The 21,132-nt window shown below is 39.6% G+C and overlaps 1 protein-coding gene across 2 annotated transcripts in view; it reads right to left on the bottom strand.

The window, feature by feature from the left end:
- Positions 1 to 13,818: 13,818 nt before the first annotated feature.
- Positions 13,819 to 21,132, bottom strand: part of CD28 (CD28 molecule) — an 87,914-nt gene continuing 80,600 nt past the window's right edge. For both annotated transcript variants that reach the window (XM_066345630.1, XM_066345629.1), the window contains exon 4: positions 13,819 to 18,356. In XM_066345630.1, coding sequence (XP_066201727.1) covers positions 18,228 to 18,356 — 129 coding nt within the window. In that variant the 3' untranslated portion in view covers positions 13,819 to 18,227. The remainder of the gene's footprint in view (positions 18,357 to 21,132) is intronic.

Genomic DNA, 21,132 nt, shown 5'->3' with positions numbered 1-21,132 from the left:
CAGACTCCCGCATGCGCCCGACCGGAATCCACCCAGCACGCCCACCAGGGACGACGCTCTGCCCACCAGGGGGCGATGCTCTGCCCCTCCGGGGTGTCGCTCTGCCGCAACCAGAGCCATTCTAGCGCCTGGGGCAGAGGCCAAACCATCCCCAGCGCCCGGGCCATCTTTGCTCCAATGGAGCCTGGGCTGCGGGAGGGGAAGAGAGAGACAGAGAAGAAGGAGGGGGTGGGGGTGGAGAAGCAAATGGGCGCTTCTCCTATGTGCCCTGACCGGGAATCGAACCTGGGTCCCCCGCACGCCAGGCCGACGCTCTACCGCTGAGCCAACCGGCCAGGGCCCCATGCTCTGTTTTAGGCTGTGAGTAGTATGGATTCAAGTCTGCTTCATATGTCTTTCTCAGATCATAAACTTCCTGGTACATGTTCTCTCATGGAAAATGACAGAGACATCAGAAAAGTCAAACCACATGCGCACATTTAAAGCCTCTGCCTGCATCCCATGCACTCACATTCCATTGGCTAAAGAAAGTTACATGGCACAACCCAAAATCAATGCACAGAGATAAAATATCCAACTATTCTACTGAGAAGTACTAAAAAAAGAAAAATAAAAACACTTGACAATGGTTTTCAGCATATAATTCTATTACAGAAAGATAATAAAGATTGGGAGCCATAATCTAATTTGCCTAGCTTATGGGGGCATTAAGTGTGTTCGTGAGGAGTCTACACTAAGGTATAAGCACAGAAGCCCCAGAGCAGAGGAGATGCACACAGGTCATATGAGATGAGGTACTGTCAGTTTGAAACTGTATAAAGCTGATTGCCTCAGCAAAAGAGGGAAAAAGACACAGGCAAGAATAAGAAGATTTGAAGTGATACATAAGAGATTTCCAATCCATACAATCAACTCTGATATCCAGTAGAGTTTTATAATATGACAAGGATAATTACTTCATCGTGGTATATAAGAAGGGAGTGTCAGCTCTTCTGCCTTTCCATGTGGATGGGAGGAAAACAGTGTGAATTAAAACAAGGCATCACCATTTCTCCACCCTGCTATTAAGTTTGGAATGGTTTGTCACATATCAGCAAATAACAGATTACGAGCAAAGGCACAGCTGGAGGAGAGAGAACTCACATCTTTGGGTACTATTTGCAGGTGTAGCCAACAATCCTCACAGAACCAACTGACCACATGTAGAAAAGGTCAATAGCTCTGTCCACACATAATAGGAACAGAGTGCAAGTTTTGATCATATCAAGTCATCCTGTGCATTTTACACCCAGAGGAGAATAGAAGAGCTGGTTTTGCAGAAAACAAATCCTTCATAGTCTATACCTTTCCATTCAGTGGATAGTGAAGCAAAATTTCAGGAGTAGATGATCAAAATAGCCTCTCCTCACACTCTACAAATAAGGGATGTGCAGTGCACTCTGTCACATGTATATGTGTGAGAAAGAGACCAACATCTCTCTCCAAGCCAAGATTCACTGCTCCCCAACCTTAAAACCCCTCCCAAACCCTCCATTCTCTCAATTCCCCAACTCTACCAACTAATATCACTGCTCAAGGGTTTTTCACCATCCATTATTTCCTCTTATTCCTTTAGCTTTCATTTCTTCCTTTCTACCAGATATCCTCTTTCCTTAAACAGCTTAAATCTTTGCCTTCTAACAACAAAACTTCCCTATACCTTACTGTCTTCCTCTTGCTCTCCAATCAACAAACATTTGAGAACCTACCACAGCCCCATTGTTTCATAGTTTACTGGACTTTGGAGATACCATCAGGAGCTCTCAAACCAAAAAAAGGAATGCATATGCCAAGATACTTCTCTTCACCAGGAAACTTCTTGCCCTAAGTTCTGCTCTCTTAACCTCCTATTCTTCACTTTGACCACAATTTTTCCCGATAGGACTTTACTTTGAGCCCCACCATCTTACTTCAACTAACCTTACCAAGGCCCTACTTGCTAAATCCAAAGAGTTGATTTCATCCTTCATCTTTTTCTTTTATTCTTTTTTTTTTTTTTGACAGAGACAGAGAGAGAGAGAGTCAGAGAGAAGAACAGATAAGAACAGATAGGCAGGGCCTGACCAGGCAGTGGCACAGTGGATAGAGCATCGAACTGGGGTGCGGAGAACCAGATTCGAGACCCTGAGGTCGCCAGCTTGAGCATGAGCTCATCAGGTTTGAACAAGGTCGCTGGCTTGAGCAAGGGGTTACTTGGTCTGCTTGTTACACAGCAAGCAAGGGGTTACACAGTCAAGGCACATATGAGAAAGCAATCAATGAACAACTAAAGTGCCACAATGAGAAACTGATGATTGATGCTTCTCATCTCTCTCCATTCCTGTCTGTCTGTCCCTATCTATCCCTCTCTCTGACTCTCTCTCTCTCTCTCTCTCTCTCTGAAAAAAAAAAAAAGAACAGATAGGAAGGGAGAGAGATGAGAAACATCAATTCTTTCTTGCAGCACTTTAGTTGTTCATTGATTGCTTTCTCATATGTGCCTTTACCAGGGGGCTAGAGCAGAGCAAGTGACCCCTTGCTCAAGCCAGAGTCCTTTGGGCTCAAGCTAGCAACCATGAATTGCTGAAGCCAGCAACGTCAGCATTTCGAACGTAGGTCCTCCGTGTCCCAGTCCGATACTCTTATCTACTGTGCCACCACCTGGTCAGGTTCATCCTTCATCTTCCTTATCTAATGAACACTGTTGACCACACTCTCACACTCAGCCTTTCCTTTAGAGTAAATGTGATCCTTTCTTTTCTTTGTATTGAAACATATGAAATATCAGTTTTTATAAATCAAAAATGGTAAAATAGCCAGGAGTAGGGTGGTGGGGAGGTAGAACAGGATGAGTAAGTGGAACATAAGGAATTTAAGGGCAGTAGAACTTTTCCATATGATATTATGATGAATACATGTCACTATACATTTGTCAAAATCCATAGAATTATAGCAAGATGAATACCAATGTGAACTATGGACTTAGCTGGTAATGATATGTTGATGATGGTTCATTGATTGTGATCAATTGACCACTGCGGTGGGAGGTCTTGATGGTGAGAGAGGCTGTTTGAGGCAGGGGAGGCCAGGGGGAGTATATGGGAATTCTCTGTACTTTTTACTCAATTTTGCAATGAACTTAAAAGTGCTCTCTAAAAATTGTCTATTACTAAAGAAAAAAAAAAGGTTAAATCTCAGCAGTTTCATGTGGTTCAACATGACAGTTCTCCTCCTCCCTTCCTCTCTCTCGCAGCTCCTTCTAGGCCTCCCAGGTTTGCCTGCCTTGGTCCGTTTTTTAGCTGTTGGTGTTCTCCAGGGTCCTGCATTCTCTTCCCACCCTGGAAACCTGATAGGGAAAAGCTAGCTGTCCTGAGGATTCCACATATGAGGCTTCGGGGAATCCTCTTTCACATCTTTTGTCCTATGATCCCCAAACACTGAGCCACTGTCTCCACATGGCATAGACGTTGCAGGTTGTAACTCTGCCCATCTCAGCTGCAGGCACTTCTTCCAAGTTTGGGGAGGATTGAGTGCTAGAAACATTGTATCAAAGGAAAAGAAAAACTAACTTTTAAAATTCTTCCTTTTAGATAGCATGACTGCTTTAGATTCTTATACAAGCCATCACTTCCCACAACATCCTTTTCCTTGCTTCTCTTTGAGTTTCAATTGGTGGTTCCGGAAATGCTCACAAAGTAGCACAGTATTTGCAATAGTTCCACATATTTAGAACATTTTACAATGTTAAACAATATAAAGGACTCCAGAATATATCTGTAAGCAGAGACGGATTTAACGGCAGGCCTCCCAGGCATGTGCCCTGGGCCCCGACTTCTGAAGGGCCCTGCAAAACCCCAACTTTATACTTCTTTCTAATGACACCAAGTTTGGTTTCATATGTGCAATTTCATCATTAATATTATATAATAGTTTTCATTTATTTAAAAATATGATTAACATGTATTTTTATTTTCCCTGTCTCTCCTCTTTCTTTTTTTAAGGGGCCCAATATTTTCTTCTGCGCCCGGGGCCTCAACTGACCTTAATCCGCCTCTGTCTCTAAGCCTAGTCAATATACATGAAGATGGATACTGGTTCTTTACTAGCATAGCTTAGATTTCCTGAAACCAAACTCTGAGACTCTAAATTTATTTGAGTTTTTACAAAACAAGAAATCACTCAAGGGAGAGGCACAGTGAGGGAAACAAGATTGGGCACAGGAAGAAGTTGAACTGAGTTATAGCTGCAGTTAAAACAGAAGCCTTGGTCAATATTACTATTGATAGAAGCTCTGGAGCAGGGATTTGGCCCTTCAGAATTGTCCCAACGGTGGTACCTCTAAATGAACCCACCATTGAACAAAGGCTGTTGCTAGGAAGAAAGTCTAACCCTGGGTTGAGAATGAGCGACTCCTGATTTTCAGTGTTTGCCATCAGAAGCAAACACTCTAGCAGCTGCAAAAATGCGGACTTGGACCTGCAGCGGATCAGATGGCACGTCTTAGTGCTCATCATATTGACATGGCAACTAAATGGACATGATGTGGTAGAATTCAGTTCTGTAAGATTCTATAGAAAAAAAATATTAACATCACTTATTTAAGTCTTTAAAAATTAAAGAAAACAATTCTAGTTTTATTTTAATGTGTTCTTTTTTTCACTTGTCAAAGAAAAGTCTATGAGAAGGACACTAACATGATTGGAAAGAAAAATGTGTACAAGCCAGAATTTTGGTCAAAAATACAGAAGTCACATCTGACTCATTATTTGTATTTGGCACCAAAGACAATGACTTCATGAGTGCTAAAAGTAATAACATCCTTTGGAAAGATTCAAAGATTATACAAAATATTTTATGAATCTGCCAAAAGATAAAATTCTTAATGAAACACATCCATAGCAAATTTGACCTTACACCTGCTTTTGAATATATGATGGGAATGCCTCATAAATGCTATTAAAACAGTTAGACTTGACAGAGACAAGACAGAGAATACCTTAGAACAATTAAGTAAAATGAGAGAAGATCTTCAAGTAAAGAGCAAATTGTGGTCTTTGTTAGAAAATTTAATTTCTTCCATATTTGTTCTGGCTACAATTATTTGGTATGAACTATTATTGTTATTATAAAAAGAAACAGATCTAAATGTAGATATTTTGTTTTTAAAATAAATTTAAAGTACTTTTTAAATTTTAGAGAAAATTATTTTTCCAAATAAACCTACATGCAAAAGTGCCACAAAAGTGAAATTTTAATAAACTGTAAAGAAATTAGAAAAAAAAATACCAAAATTGTTTGCATGGTTCTGAAGAAGATTATCCTATAAATAATCCTAAAACCAACTTCTTTTAGGACTATTTTCTGAACATTCAAGGCATAATCTCAACTGCAACTAAAAACTACAATGAAGCCTGACCTGTGGTGGCGCAGTGGGATAAAGTGTCAACCTGGAAACACTGAGGTTGCCAGCTCAAAACCCTGGCTTGCCTGGTCAAGGCACATATGGGAGTTGATGCTTCCTGATCCTCCCCCTTCTCTCTCTCTCTCTCTCTCTCTCTCTCTCTCTCTCTCCCCCCCCCCCGTCCTCTCTAAAAATGAATAAATAAATAAAATAAAAACTACAATGAATATAGATAAGTTATTTAATATTATATCTGTCTTATTTTATTGTTCATTTGATCATCTCAACTCATTTAACAGAAGACTTTTGAGCTCCAACAACTTCCTATGCATAGTTCTATAATAGACCTCCAAAACATGGAAGAAATAGCATATCTTCTATACCCTGGAAGCTTCCTGAGGACAAGTGCTATATCTAACACCTGTGCCAATTCAGTGCCTAGTAGGAATGCGTGCTTAATAAATGCTGATGCATAAACAGTGAAACAGTAAGCTTGCATCTGCTCATCTCTAAAATAAAAGAGTTAAAAACAAAGGGCTAGTTTCCTTAAAGAAGTCCTACACTAAAAAGCCAAGGGATAACTAAAAAAAAAAAAGTCAAAGAATATGAATCGACAATTCACAGAAGAAGAGATACAATGGCTCTTAACTATATAAAAAGATAATGAATCTCATTCATTAAAATATGAAATGCAAATTAAATCATGATAGGATACAATTTTAAATTATTAAATTGGCAAAGACCAAGAGTTGGTAACACTGTGTCGTTGAGACTAAATGGGGTTATAGGCTCTCTTGTAATGACTGATGAGAGTATACATCATCTCTGAAAAGAAAATTGACAATATTTCTAAAGATTAAAAATGCAAACACTCTTCCTCCAGGCAGTGTTACTTCACACGAGTTTGAAGAGATGTATATACAATACCCTTCATTCTAGATCAGTTCCAAGCCAGATCTGGAAATCCAGTCCACAATAATCTTTCACCTCTGAACTGGAATCGTGCATCATTCAAGTGGAACTAGGTACCTACTGCTTGGGCTCTATGACCAGTTTTTCCTGCAACCAGATAGTGAATTTCTGAGGTTAAGAATGCATCTTATGACTGGATAAAGAAGATGTGGCACATATATACTATGGAATACTACTCAGCCATAAGAAATGATGACATCAGATCATTTACAGCAAAATGGTGGGATCTTGATAACATTATACGAAGTGAAATAAGTAAATCAGAAGAAACCAGGAACTGCATTATTCCATACGTAGGTGGGACATAAAAGTGAAACTAAGAGACATTGATAAGAGTGTGGTGGTTACGGAGGGAGGGGGGAAAGGGAGAGGGAAAGGGGGAGGGGGAGGGGCACAAAGAAAACTACATAGAAGATGACAGAGGACAATCTGACTTTTGGTGATGGGTATGCAACATAATTGAACAACAAGATAACCTAGACTTGTTATTTTTGAATATATGTATCCTGATTTATTGATGTCATCCCATTAAAAAAATAAAATTATTTAAAAAAAAAAAAAGAATGCATCTTAAATTTTTCTGTACTTCTAAGTACCCATAGCTATATTGAACACATTTTATGCTCAGTTTGTATCCTTTTCTTAGGGCACAAGTCTTCCTCGGGGAAACTCAAAACCTCTCTAGGATTTAGTAGGTCATTCCAGGGACCCCAAAGCTCAATGTTGCCTGAGGATCCACTGCCCAAAGCTAAGAGAGTTGGAAAGGACACTTATTTTGATCTCCTGATAATATTTCATTACAAGAAAAATGAAAGAGGGTTCTACCATTAAAAAATTATATGTTAAGCCATTGATCTAAATCAACAATGTAATTTTTTAGCTTTATATTTTTAAACATATACATTTTGAAGTTTTAATTTTAATATGTTGTTTAAATATATATTGTTTTATACCTACTAAAAGTTATCTCTCCTACTGACCTCTGGAGTTTAGGGTAGTATCAATATTAAGGAACACAAGAAAGAAAAAAACCTCTCAGCTAAAGAATATTGATAGAATTTACTGGAGTGTGCTATTTTATACAGCAAGGAAGTAAGTCAATATTCCCATTTTTCACATACATTTTAATTAAAAATATGACAGTAAATTTCCCTGGGCTCTTTCCGAGAGGTGCTCCTTCTCATTAATTCATATTCTAGAAGGCAGAAAAGGAAAATATCCTAGTGATCTCTTGTAGAAGCTGTCTATCTTCACTATTCTATGATCTATCACATCCCCAATAAGCAATGTGTTCAAAGAGGCAAGTTGCCCAAATTTTAATATATGCCAACATATATAGACATTATCCTGGGTGTGGTAACATTTAGTTATTGAGAGGTTTTTTGTTTGTTTGTTTGTTTGTTTTGGGGGGGGGTTGTATTTTTTCTGAAGCTGGAAACGGGGAGGCAGTCAGACAGACTCCCGCATGCGCCCGACCGGGATCCACCCGGCACGCCCACCAGGGGGCGATGCTCTGCCCATCGGGGCGTCGCTCTGTCGCGACCAGAGCCACTCTAGTGCCTGGGGCAGAGGCCAAGGAGCCATCCCCAGCACCCAGGCCATCTTTTGCTCCAATGGAGCCTCAGCTGTGGGAGGGGAGGAGAGAGACAGAGAGGAAGGAGAGGGGGAGGGGTGGAGAAGCAGATGGGCGCTTCTCCTCTGTGCCCTGGCCAGGAATCGAACCCGGGACTTCCGCACGCCAGGCCAACGCTCTACCACTGAGCCAACCGGCCAGGGCCGAGAGTTTTTAGAGACTAATAATTGAGCATATCAATAAGACAAGACACCATTGAGTCAAGTTCTTTGTATCCTTAAGTAATATAATCTATGAGTATTAATATACATCAATAAACATGAAGAAGTTATCAGTTAGAATGCTTTAAGCTTTAGGCAGTAAAAAAATCTAACTCAAACTGGCCAAGGAAAGGTTAATAGTTTTTGCTTCTGAATGTCTGAACAAGGTCAGAAAATATATCTTATTAATAAGATACATTTAACAATTTAAGAAATGATAAATCTTTATCAATAGTCCTCAGTTTTCCCATCTTTTCTAGTACCTGGTTCATCTAATCTGTTAAACCCAAAACAACTTGCAGATATTCACATGAAAGATAGTCATTCATTCATTCATCCATCCAATTATTCATTTAGCCCAGATGTCCCGAGCATCTATTATATTAAAGGTATGATTTGTCATCAAGAAGTTTAGCCTGACCAGGCGATGGTGCAGTAGATGGAGCATTGGACTAGGACACTGAGGACCCAGGGTCAAAACCCTGAGGTCACAGCTTGAATGCAGGGGTCGCTGGCTTGAACATGGGATTATAGACATGACCCCATGGTGGCTGGCTTGAGCCCAAGGTGGCGGGTTTGAACAAGAGGTCCCTTTCTCTGCTGTAGCCCCTTACACCTCCCCCCCCCCCCGTCAAAGCATATATGAGAAAGCAATCAATGAACAACTAATTTGCCACAACGAAGAATTGATGCTTCTCATCTCTCTCCCTTCCTGTCTGTCCCTAACTGTCCCTCTCTCTGATTCTCTCTCTGTCTTAAAAAAATAACAAGAAGTTTATTTGAAAAATGTCAAACTTGAAAAATTATGTAATAGTTTCTCATTCTATAATGCAAAGGTGCTTTTCAAAGTAAATCTGTAAGTTCCACAAAATTTTTAAGATTTCCAACCTAAACTTACAAATAAAATTCATTATTTTATTACAAGAAAGTGATTTAAATCAGTGGTCTCCAACCTTTTTTGGGTCATGGAACTGTCTAATGTCAGAAAATATTTTCACGGACCGGCCCTTAGGGTGGGACAGATAAATGTTTCACGTGACCGAGACAAGCGTCAAGAGTGAGTGAGTCTTAGACGGTTGTAACAGAGGGAATCTGGTCATTTTTTAAAAATAAAACATTGTTCAGACTTAAATATAAATAAAACGGAAATAATGTAAGTTATTTATTCTTTCTCTGTGGACCGGTACCAAATGGCCCATGGACCGGTACCGGTCCATGGCCCGGGGGTTGGGGACCACTAATTTAAATGACTTTGATATATTACTGAATTTAAGAATTACAGAAAATTGGTCCTGGCCAGTTGGCTTATTAATAGAGCATCAGCCTGATGTGTGAAAGTCCCAGGTTCAGTTCCTGTCAAGACACACAGGAGAAACAACTATCTGCTTTACTACCCCTTGCTTTCTTCCTCTCCCACAGCCATGCCTGATTGGTTCAAGCAAAGTTGGCCCTAGGCCCTAAGGATGGCTCCATGGCCTTGCCTCAGGCTCTAAAATAACTTGGTTGCTGAGCAACAGAGCAGCAGCCCAGACAAGCAGAGCATCGCCTGGTAGGAGGCATGCCGGGTAGATACCGTTCCGGGCACATGCGAGAGTCTGTCTCTGCCTCCCGCCTCTCACATAATAAAAAATAAAAATAAAAAATAAAGAATTACAGAAAATTATAGATTTACTCAAATAATCCTGATTGACAAATATCAAATATAAAATGTTTACCTGTAAAATTTAGGCATGTAATTATAGGAGAAAACCCAAAACAATGCCATTTATTTTGGAAGAATTATCTAGGGATAGTTATAATAAGGAGTATGACAACTATTATAGGAATTAGCCCTGAGGGCATTTAGTCTCCCTCTCATGTACTGATAACTAGGAAACTAAAGTAGACTGCAACTAACTGAAAAGTTCCAGGGACATTCCAAGAACTAACCCACAAGCCAGTATTCTCTAGGCCCTTTGAGATCTGAACCAGAAAGTTTCTTCTTACATTACTCCTAAAAGACAAACCCACCAGATGTATGTCAGCAAAAAACAAAAAAACAAAACACAAAAAAACCTGACAGACTGAAAGTATAAAAAATTGAGGGGAAGAAATTACTAAAAAAGGAACCCAGGAAAGATATTTTATGATATTAAGAACCATTCCATTTTTGAGGTTTTGTTTTAACTTTTGTTCATTCTAGATAACTCCTGTTTTAAGAATGGTGATCTAATCTATTCTATAAAGAGCCCAGTAACCAAGTGGCAAAGAAGGCAATCATTCTGTCAGAGCCTATATAGCCAACACATTGGACATTGAAGAAAAGGGCCCTCTCCAGATGGGCATAGCTCTTGTACGTGCATAGTTTATAATAAGAGGACCCTGACTGAGTTTCAGACCCCTCTACCCCATTGGCTAGAAGTCTTTGTGCGGGGCATGCCATGCATAAATGTACACAGTGACCTTGCAAGCTAGGGAAAAGAATCTTGGAATTCCCGAGGCTGTTTGCCCAGACTCAGAACTTGGAATACCATGTACAGAATCAGGACAAAATCCATTCAGCCAGAGTCGTTTTTCATTACTGACACGCTAGACATTGGCATAACATTATTAATCATCTGACCTTTTAGAAACAATTTCCTGATCTTAGCTGGCCAGATCAAGCTAAATGCTACATTTAGCCCTATTTTTAAATTGCCCAGATGGTGTGAATGGGTGTGTAGCTCAGGGTGCCCACATACACTGGGCTGCTTCCAGGGACTATTTGTACCTTGGGTGTGACCAGCAGCTGTGCACAGGAGTGGAGAATGGAGCTGAAGGAATGGTAGTGTTCGGTCAGTGCCTTTCTAATCTGAATAACACTGATTTCACCAGTTACCTGTAAAATGCTGAGCCTTCGTTTAAATTGTGGGTGAGAAGGGTTCACCCTTGGTCACCATAAAATAGCAGCCAAGTGCAGACGGAAAGAGTGTGATGGACAAAAAAATGAAGGCCAATTCTGACATAGCTGTTCCTGACCTCTGAGCACCAGCCCCAGCTGGATTTGATTGTGCTGTGTGGGGAAGACTTTGCAGGGAAAGACAGATCATATTTTGTCCCCTGGCTGCTGTGACTTAACACTTATTTTGTTTCCTTAGAGATTAAGAGGATTTGATGCTTAGAAAAGAGGAGATAGGGCAAACAGGATTTAAGAGAAGACTGACCATAATTCCCAACATCCGTAGGCCTTTGGCAACAATGTGTGTGTGTGGGGGGGGGGGGGGGGGGGCGGATTCTATCATCTTAAATAGCTTCTTATCTTCTTTTCTTATAATTTCCTGTTTCTTCTGCCTAAAATGACTTTGCCTCAGAAGTTTCTGCTTCCTTCTTCCTTGAACCTTGTCTTTCTTTCAAAAAGATACTTAATGTTTGCCAACCCCAGTAAGCCTCTGCACATATTCATAATAATTCCTTCTGGCCTTAAAAATGTAGATGGTAGTAGCTACTAGAACTCAAAGACACCTTGTAGCTAAAACTGTGGCCTTGGTTCTGTTAGGAGTCGGCAAACTTCAGCTTGCAGGCCAAATCCAGCCCATGAGCTAAGAGTAGAAGTTTACATGTGTTAGAAAAAAAAAAAAAAAAATCAAAGAATATTAATGTTGTGTGACATGAAAATTGTATGAAATTAAACAATCAATACTCACAAGTTAAGGTTTATTGGAACACAGACATGCTCAGTTGTTTACATATCACCTCTAGCTGTTTTTATACTACAATGGCCAAGTCAAGTAGCTGCAAGGGATTGTATGGTCATAAAGCCTGAAATATTTACTATTTGGCCCTTCCCATCCAGAAAAAGAAAAACAAATAAACAAACAAAAAACTTGTCAGTCCCTGACCTAAGACACTAAAGAAGTTAGGGATGCTAAATAGAGCATTACAAAGAAATAAATTTCAAGCAAGCCAAGGCAAAGTCTATAAAATAGCTATATTAAGATCTGAGCCTATAATTAAGACTAAGTGGTTACGCTGAGAAACAGGGTATTAAATAAGAGGAAGGGGAATATACAAAGTCTACACTCTACACTTGGTAAGTGTGGAGATAATAATGTTCGTGTTGCTCACTGCCATGTTGCCAGTACCTAGCCCACTTCTTAGAGCTGAGGGGATGCTCATTAAATAGTTTTTGAATAAATGAAGAGGAATGGGGGAGAAAGAAATATAAAACAACTGAAATAAAAGTTGCATAGAGTTGGGAGTGAACAAGATGCCCCAATAACTACCTCAAGTTTGTCTACCCGTGTGTAAATGTTGTGGGTTCCCAACAGTTAGCAAACAGTTACACTTTGGAACCTAACATAGCAAATGCTAAGTGTGCACCCAGAAGACAGAAGAAATGATTAAACCACTATAGTAACTGCTATAACGCCCATTCAAGACCGTCTTTTCTACCCTCTTTCTCAGCCACCAAACACACATATATTTAGTCCAGAGAGTAAATGCAGACTTGGAGATTAGCAAGGGGAAGGAAGTCAGCTATAAAGCTCATGAAATAAACAGCACCACTTGTCACTGTTGATCTTTGATTAACTGCTGGCTTTTCTTTCCGAAACAGGGCCTCTCTCTCTCTCTCTCTCTCTCTCTCTCTCTCTCTTTCTCTCCCTCTCTCTCTCTCTCTCTCTCTCTCTCTCTCTCTCTCTTTGCTTGCAGGTGACACCCACACATATCCTTCAGTGTTGGCAGAGATGCTCACTCAGATAACAACTGGAGTTCATGCTGCACATTTTCATCTTCATGTGTCATCATCACTATGTAAAACCACAACTGTAGGAAAACAAAGCTGTTTGCTGCTTTTCTGCCTCAACTGACATTTCCACCCAGCTCTCACAATTCGTTCCAGGGGAGTGTTTGAATCTGCCATTGAGATAACTCTGTCGGTTGAGGTATAAGTAGAATCCCATCCACCCCTACTCTAAAATAAGTTCACTTTTTTGGAAATTTTTGTCCCCTCAAACTCCTGGCACCCCAAGACCTTTCACAGAGTTGAAACAGGTGAATAGGATAGGGAACAGGGCTTGAGGAACACACGTTCTAGCTTTGGAGTGGCCTCAATAGTGAGGTCAGCTTGGAAAAGACAAAATATTCTGGGCTCACTCACATTTCAGCCCAAGCCTTTTTCAAGTGTAGAACCCGGTGTCCACACCCTCAAATGAACAAAAGGCACACTGAGAAAGCATGCCACATTTTACGCTGAACAGTGCTGAGAGCCCATGAACCTTTGAAGGGAAAACACTAATTCCTTTGGAATACAAAATTGGAGAAAGTTGAGTCGTCCACCCACTCAGATTTTTCCTGAAGAACCAACCTCTGAACACCCCTGTTGAAAAGTCAGGATTGAAGCAATGCTTCTCAGTTTTGGAGACACAGATACATTACCAGACAAGCTCTGGTATAGTTCCAAGACCTTCCCATTTGCTGCTGCTTAATGTGGTCCTCAGCCGCCACTATGATGGATTCAGAAGTTCCTTTGATTTCTCTCACTCATCCATTATCTCTGTTACACACAATATGAGATAGGAGAAAGAGTAGTGCTTTAAAAGCAATCAATCAGTTTTACCAGAATTGGGGGGGGGGAGTGAATTTGACACTGCAGGCACTTACATATTTACATACTTATATGGCTACAACATATTAGGATGTCTGTTAGGTCAAGTCATGAAGTTTGTATTTTATTTCATTTTGAACTTGAGTTTTAAAGGTACTGGCACCTTTTTAGAGAAGTAGGTTACATTATTTTTATTAGCCCCAAAAGTAATGTTTATTGAACAGATTTATGTAATGGCTGATTTTTACCAAGGTTGTCCCTTTTCAATTGATTGGATCTGTCCTATTGAAGTCATGAGTGATTAGTTGAGTTCAGCCTTTTTTGGAATAGGAAACAGAGGCTCACCTTTTTCAAGTTTTAGTTATCTTTATTAAGTTTATTGAGCTCCATTTCAAGAAAGAAAAGAGTTTAAGTGTGGAGTTGAACTCATTGCACATGTCTTTGACTTCAGGCCACCCTCAAAGCACAATTTGCAATGAAGTAAACAGGAGTTGCTACATAAATTATCAGACCAGTCTCTTGTTCAAGGGCCTTCCCCTACCACAAGATGATAACAGTGTATGTCTGTGTGTGTGTGATGATTAATACATCTGATTTGAATTTTCAACTTGTTCCAAGTGCCACAATTTTGTTTGTTTTTATTTTATTTTTAAACTCTTGCAAGCCATGACAGTGTTCAGTTGTGACATGAGCATGACATGAGCATGACAGCTAAAGAAGCTGAAATTGTCTGTCCTAGCTTCCCCATCTCCGAGCTCTTTCTGAATCATAGCCAGGCAAGGCATTTATAGGATATGTTGAGACAAAATCACTCCACCAAAAAGAGCAGCAGTTCAGTAGTGTTACGGATTTTAACTACAAAAGCAACATTTTCAGAAGTCTTAGGCTGAAAGCATGTTTAAAACATTGTCCACACTCTATTTTGGAGACTTCAAGTAGGAAATCAACGTAACTCCTCACTGGCTTATTTGTATGACTTTTTAAGATGATTCTTTCTAACCCTATTGTTTTTCCTCATTGTGTAAAAATTTCTTAAATATAAATTAACTTACATTCATCAAGTTTTCTTTCACCATGTTTAACTTGTACATCTTTTTACCTTCTGCTTCACTTTTTTAAAAAATGGATGTTCAAACTTATGAATAGGAAAATGGAAAACAGAACTGGCTCTCTCCTTCTCAGAACGTGATTTGTACATTTAGACAGACCATTGATTTATTAAGGTATGTGAGAGTCATTCAGTCAGTAAATACATATTTATTGCATGCCAGGCACTGTTCTAGGCACTGGGAACATGGCAATAAACAAAGTAAACTTCTGTCCCTCATTAAATTTACATTCTAGTTTGGGGAAACAAATAATAAATAAATAAGTAATAAAATCTAGTGTAAGAATTGGTGAGATGCTATAGGGAAAAAAAAAACAAGCAAGGAAAGCAGATAGAGTTTGGGGACATTTAACAAGGATAGAAGATGATGCTTGATCAAGGACCTAAAAGAAATGAGGGAACAAGCCAAGTAGCTATCTGGAGAAGAGCAGTCTAGAAAAAATAATAATATGTATAAAGGCCCTGAAATGGGAACATGACTGTGATGTTGAGGAGGAATCTGTCAGAAAGCATATACCTATAAGAGACAGATTCATATCACACAGAATACATAGGTAAACCCAGCCTCACATCTCAGAAACGTAAAACATTGTTTTGATGAGAAATTGTGACTAAAGCCAAGCTAGAAGTTACCTTGCTTTGAAGTGAAAATACTTGAAAGTCTGGATTATAAAAAAAAGAATAAAAGGGCTAAAGTTGGAGATTTATAAAAAAAATGTATCCCACATTCTTTTAAAATAACAAGTTTCCTCTAATTTTGTTGCCAAAAGTGAAGCATATCTGCTCTGAAAGACAGTGTTAAAGCACAAATTTAAAAATGGGCACATGGTAGTTCAGTAATTTTATCACTGAGTACACAGAACTTAAAATGTATACTTGGACTCTTTAAATTGACATATTCAGCCCAAAATTTAAAAAAACTCACAATAAAAAATTATAGAAATACTAAGTACAAAACTCTTAGAATAAAAGTTGCAAAAGACATTGTTTTCTTCATAATTACCATATCTGAAACTGTAAAAGCATGGCTCAAACCACTGTTTTCAAACCATTTCTTAGTTTATACTAATAGTGAAAAGGGACTTCCCTATTAACATTTCTACTTTGGTTCTGTTCAAAGTGAGTAAGAAAATCTAAAGTGTGATTCATCTTTAGTAAACCTATTTTTTCCCATCAGAAAATAAAACCAGTTGGTACCAAAGATCAAATCTTTCCATCTTTATTTTCTTATTTATTTATTTTTTTGCTATTGCCTTTTCTACAAATTCTCCAGTTCTATTATTTTTAAAGCCAATCTGATAAGTTGGATTAAAGAACTCTGTGTCAAGAGACTGACAATATGACACACTTCCCAGCTTAAGTACCACTGTCCTTTGTCACTCAAACACTACTTGATTTGGCCTTCTTTGGATCAACTAAATTCATGGGATGGAAGCCCACTTTAAAAAGTCAACCCTGGTACAATATTTTCTCTCTGGAATCATAGTATTCTTTCCCTTCCCCACATTACAAAAAAAAATTTAAAGAGTTCTATTTTTATACATAAAGGTGGGACATGGAATGCTGTATAGTTCATTATAAGCTAAAATAATCTGAAAGAGGAAAATGGTGGAAGTTAAGAGGCTCTCAAATTTCATAACACCTCTTCCCTGAGTAGTAGGCTTAAATTTGTGTTACAATATTGTCTCTCTTCTCAGATCATTGCTTAGTTTAATTTTTACACATAATTTATATACATGGCAGTAATAATAATGACTAACATTACACGTCAGGCATGGTACTGTCAGGGACAAATAGAAAACAGGACAAACTAGGGCCATATCCTCAAGGAGATGACAGTGTAGGAACAGACATTTGTGATTATTATCTCCGTTTTATAGTAGAAGAGCCAGAGTCTAAGAGAGACTGTGACTTGCCTGAGGCAAACTAACAATGAGACTTAAACCAGGTCTATCTGCCTCTAACACCCAGAATCCTCTAACCTCTGAATAAACTGAAGCACTGAACAATTTGTAAAGGCAGCACTAGAGCCATTCTTCAAGGTCCCCAGGCACACTCCAGTTGACACAAACTGAAGGTAGAAAACTGTCCACGGTCATTCCAGGGTCAGGCCTTACAGGCTATCTTGAGAACTTTGATGCCATCTCAAAAGACATATTCCAAAATATTTTTCCATGTCAATGGACTTCCAGGGTAAGCAGGCATCCGAACCTACCAAGTTCTGAAGCTTTGAACCAGAAAGCACTTCAAGTTTCTGTAAAGAAGGCTCCTCTTGTTGCCAGGGCTCCTGCCAGCCCCTTTGCACATGACAAGAATTGAGTCACTCCTTCCATTCTCCCTCCTTCAGAACAAGCTTCCTGGCACTCATTCCCCACACCCTAATGGATGCGAACATCCCTTTTTCACAGTATCTTCATGTCTTCAACCCACTGCAGATCTCTACGCAGACAACAAAGAGACCAGCTGTGCACACCTGAGATACATGGAACAGAAAAGCCCCCCTGGGAGCTGCCTGGAATGTGCTGCTAAACAACTAACCCCTCATAGTATTCAAATAATTTTGACATCAAGTGGCTTTATATCCAAACATATTCTTCCTTGGTGTGGGAAGATGACCTTATTTTTTTTGAAACCATACTATGAAGACGACATTGAATTTCCATCACAGGGAGTAGGAAAAGCAAGTCAGTGTGCCTTGCATCGCTTTGAAGGCAATCCATTGGTCAAAATGACTAAATATGACAAGAATTGATCCAAGACAATGTCTGTCTACATCTTTCTAAATTAAAAGGAAAACAACACTGAATAGAAACGAAGTGGCTCATTTCATGAGAGACAGACAGTGTTTCCGTGGTTTTAAAAATGTTAAAGTCTCTCTAACCTATCCCCACCCTAAACCCCCATTTAACCAAAGGGAATGATTTTCTAACCTTTCTTCTCCATCTAAAAGTTCAATATCACACTTCACTTGACCGCCATGTGCAGGGGAGTAAGAAAAGAGTAAAATTGTAAGCAGATGTTAAGGCTAACAGAATTCACTCACTTTTTATTTTCTACCCTAACCTCTCAATCAAATCAATAAATACATGGTAAGTTTGAATTCTGGTCATGGCACTACAAGATTTAGCCTGCTATGGTAATATTCTTTAACTTCTTTTCAGAGTCTCACAATGATGTTATTTTGTCTAGTCAGTCAAGAAAAATTGGCATTTGTGGCCTAACAAGGGCCTGAGGTGGCCGGCTGAAGGTGAGGCGGTCCATTCCTATCCAGAGCAGTGGAGTTGAGCAGGTGAAGAGGTGTCAGCCGGCTGGCACCTGGATAGGCGTCCGTGTCAAGAGCGGTAGGCAGCAAAGTCTCGCGCCGGGGCGTAGGGATGGTAGTGCCTGCGAGTCGGCCCTGGCCTCCGGGGAGTCATGTTCATGTAGTCACTCTGAAGGATCCTGTTCCTCTTACTACTCATCTGTGGAAAAGAGAAGTGTCACTGTGAGAGGGTCAGAGACATGGAAGGTGATGTCATGGGAGAAGTTCTAAGACACTGGAGCCAACTATTCAGACCATGGATTGTCAAGTGAAGCTAAACACCGAGAATTCATTAAGCACCTTGGACTTGGATCATGACTAATCAAACCTAACTATGTTGGACTCTTCTAAATTAACTTGAAAAATCTGGATCAAAGAAAGTATTTTAGAGAAATGCACCTCAGTTAACTCTCAAAGCAGTCCTTTGACCTGAATTTCAAAGGCATATCTAATTAGTGTATCTGCTGTTGATATGCAAATACTCTTAAAGTCCCTTCCTCCTTTGCAAAAGTTAAGCATCTCCACTGCAATCTTTTTACATTAGTCATTTGCTTAACAAGCTGTTAACCAAAGAAGACCTGCAGCCCTTCAGAGTCTGGAGTAATCATAAATTCATATTTGTGGATTCCAAATTAACAGGAGGATAGTTCTAAGCAAGTTGTTACAGTCTCATTCCTTTACATGTGTTTACGTTTCCATAAAGACAAGAGTCACTCACTTTTATTCCTCAGACTCAACTCCCTCTGGATAAATTTCGAAGAGGGGTGAGGAAAGTAAGACAATACTTATCCTGATACAAGAGTTATACTTCCATGAATCTTAACATAGTTTTGATTAAGGAGCATCTTTACTGGATCAATGTGATGGTAAAATTTATACATTTGATAAAAGACCCATAAAATTCTAAATATGGAAAGCCATCCAGATTTCTAGATTTAGAATTCTTTATGGTAGAAAAATAAATGGCCTATTTCCTGACACATAACCTTATAAATAAGTAAATATGTTGGACATAAATGATATGAACACCTGCATAATTAAGTAAGCAAGTGACTTTAGCACTGGCCTTATTTCCATGCACTTCTACCTGAGCAGTTCACACCTTCCTTGTCACAGGGGTATGAGTAAGTGTTAAAGGTTGGAAGACAACTGACCTCCACATTACTAAATATGACTAATATGTTTTTAAGTCCTCATCTTCTTGAACTCACAGCAGCACTCTTTATTACTCCTCTTTGAAGCACTCTTCCACTTTGGCTTCTATGAGATGGTTCCATCCAGGTTTTTGTCCTGCCTCTCTGACCACTCTTTCCTGCCTCCTTTGCAAGCTCATCCTTCTCTAGCCCTTCAGTGTCAGGGTCCTCTCAGCTTTATCCTAGGCTTTCCCTTCTACTCACTCCATCCTTCCTCTCCCTAGGCAATCTCAACATTCACAGTTTGAATTATCACTTATTTACCCCAATTTTTATCTCTGAACTAGACTTCAAAGTCATTTTAAATGCAACACATCCAAAAAAAAACTCAAGATTTTCCCCTAAGTCTGAATTCTCTCCCAGTTGTGACACTATATATATATATATATATATATATATATATATATATATATATATGTAGCTACCCAAGCCAGATCTCCTAAACCTCATTCTTGCCACCCCCTACTCCCTTATTCCCTGTCCTAGGGAACATCTGACAATGTCTGAAAGCATTTTGGACTGTCACACATGGGAGGAATGCTACTGGCATCTAGTGTGTGGAGGCTAGAGATGCTGCTAAATATCCTACATTGCACAGGTCAGTTCCCAACAACAAAGAATTATCCAGCCCAAAATGTCAATAGTGCCAAGACTGAGAAATCCTAAACTAGAGTTTGGTCATGAAAAAAAAAATGTAACGAAAACAAAGCAATAGATACAAAATGTATCATCAAATTTGCATGAGTGTTGTTAGGCTGCTTAACTACTCCTTCTTGCTCATATCCAAAGATGATTGATGATTTGAGCCTGGATGACTAGAAGGATGGTATTTCATCAATGGACATAAGGCAACACAGTAGGAGAAGTGTATTTGAAGGAGGTTATAAATTCTGCTTTAGTCACTTGGGACTTGAGATGATGGATGGGTTATCTAGCTGGAACTAAGACAATAGCATTAAACGCACATGATTAGGGGATTCATTCAGAGAGAGATAGTCATAGAAACCAAGTGCATGAAGAAAGTTGCTCATCAAACATTCCGTAAATGAAAGACAGGAGGAGTTCTCTTGGGCATAAAGTTGCAGAGTGATAGGATTAAGGACATGGAAATGTCTGCCCCCAAATCAATGTAGAAGGCTGCTGGTGATACCCTGAGAAGTATTTTAGTACTTGTTCCAACCCTGAGGACTCCTCTTGCCAGATTCCCAAGTGAGAGTCTTTGTCTCCAGACACGCAAATAAAATTTGAGCTGGCAGAGGGGGCCCAATAATGAAGATGTCTTGGTTCTGGGGTTCTCCGGGTTTCACACAAAGACTATGAGAGATCTGCTGCAATCAAATCCCATGTTTACCCTCACATTGTTGTCGGATGGTGGATCTAGTCATCATCACCGTAACTCTAAACACAACAGTAGGAGAGAAATGACACACACATGATTAGAAACAGTGTATAGAACTCACAGTGTCCATATGCATCTAGGATATGCATATACGTTTGCAGAGTACTCACCTCATGTGTCTGTGTGACCGGGTCATCTACTCTGCCCCTTCACCATTCAATGTCTGTGAAAGGTGTATGATTTCAAGACCCACCTCCCTTGCCCTTCCCTTCACCACAGCTCTTACCCACTTATTTCCTGGGAGCAATAGTAAGACACAGGCACACACAAAGCAATTCAGAGAATGGAGAATTGAGTGAGAGTAACAGGTGCTGGTCTGTGGTAGCCTGGCCAAAGGGAGCTCT

This window comes from Saccopteryx leptura, chromosome 7, assembly GCF_036850995.1.
Source record: "Saccopteryx leptura isolate mSacLep1 chromosome 7, mSacLep1_pri_phased_curated, whole genome shotgun sequence".
In the NCBI taxonomy this organism is placed as follows: Eukaryota; Metazoa; Chordata; class Mammalia; order Chiroptera; family Emballonuridae; genus Saccopteryx; species Saccopteryx leptura.
The sequence above is the reverse complement of the archived record's forward strand: the minus strand, read 5'-3'. Positions and strand labels throughout refer to the sequence as shown.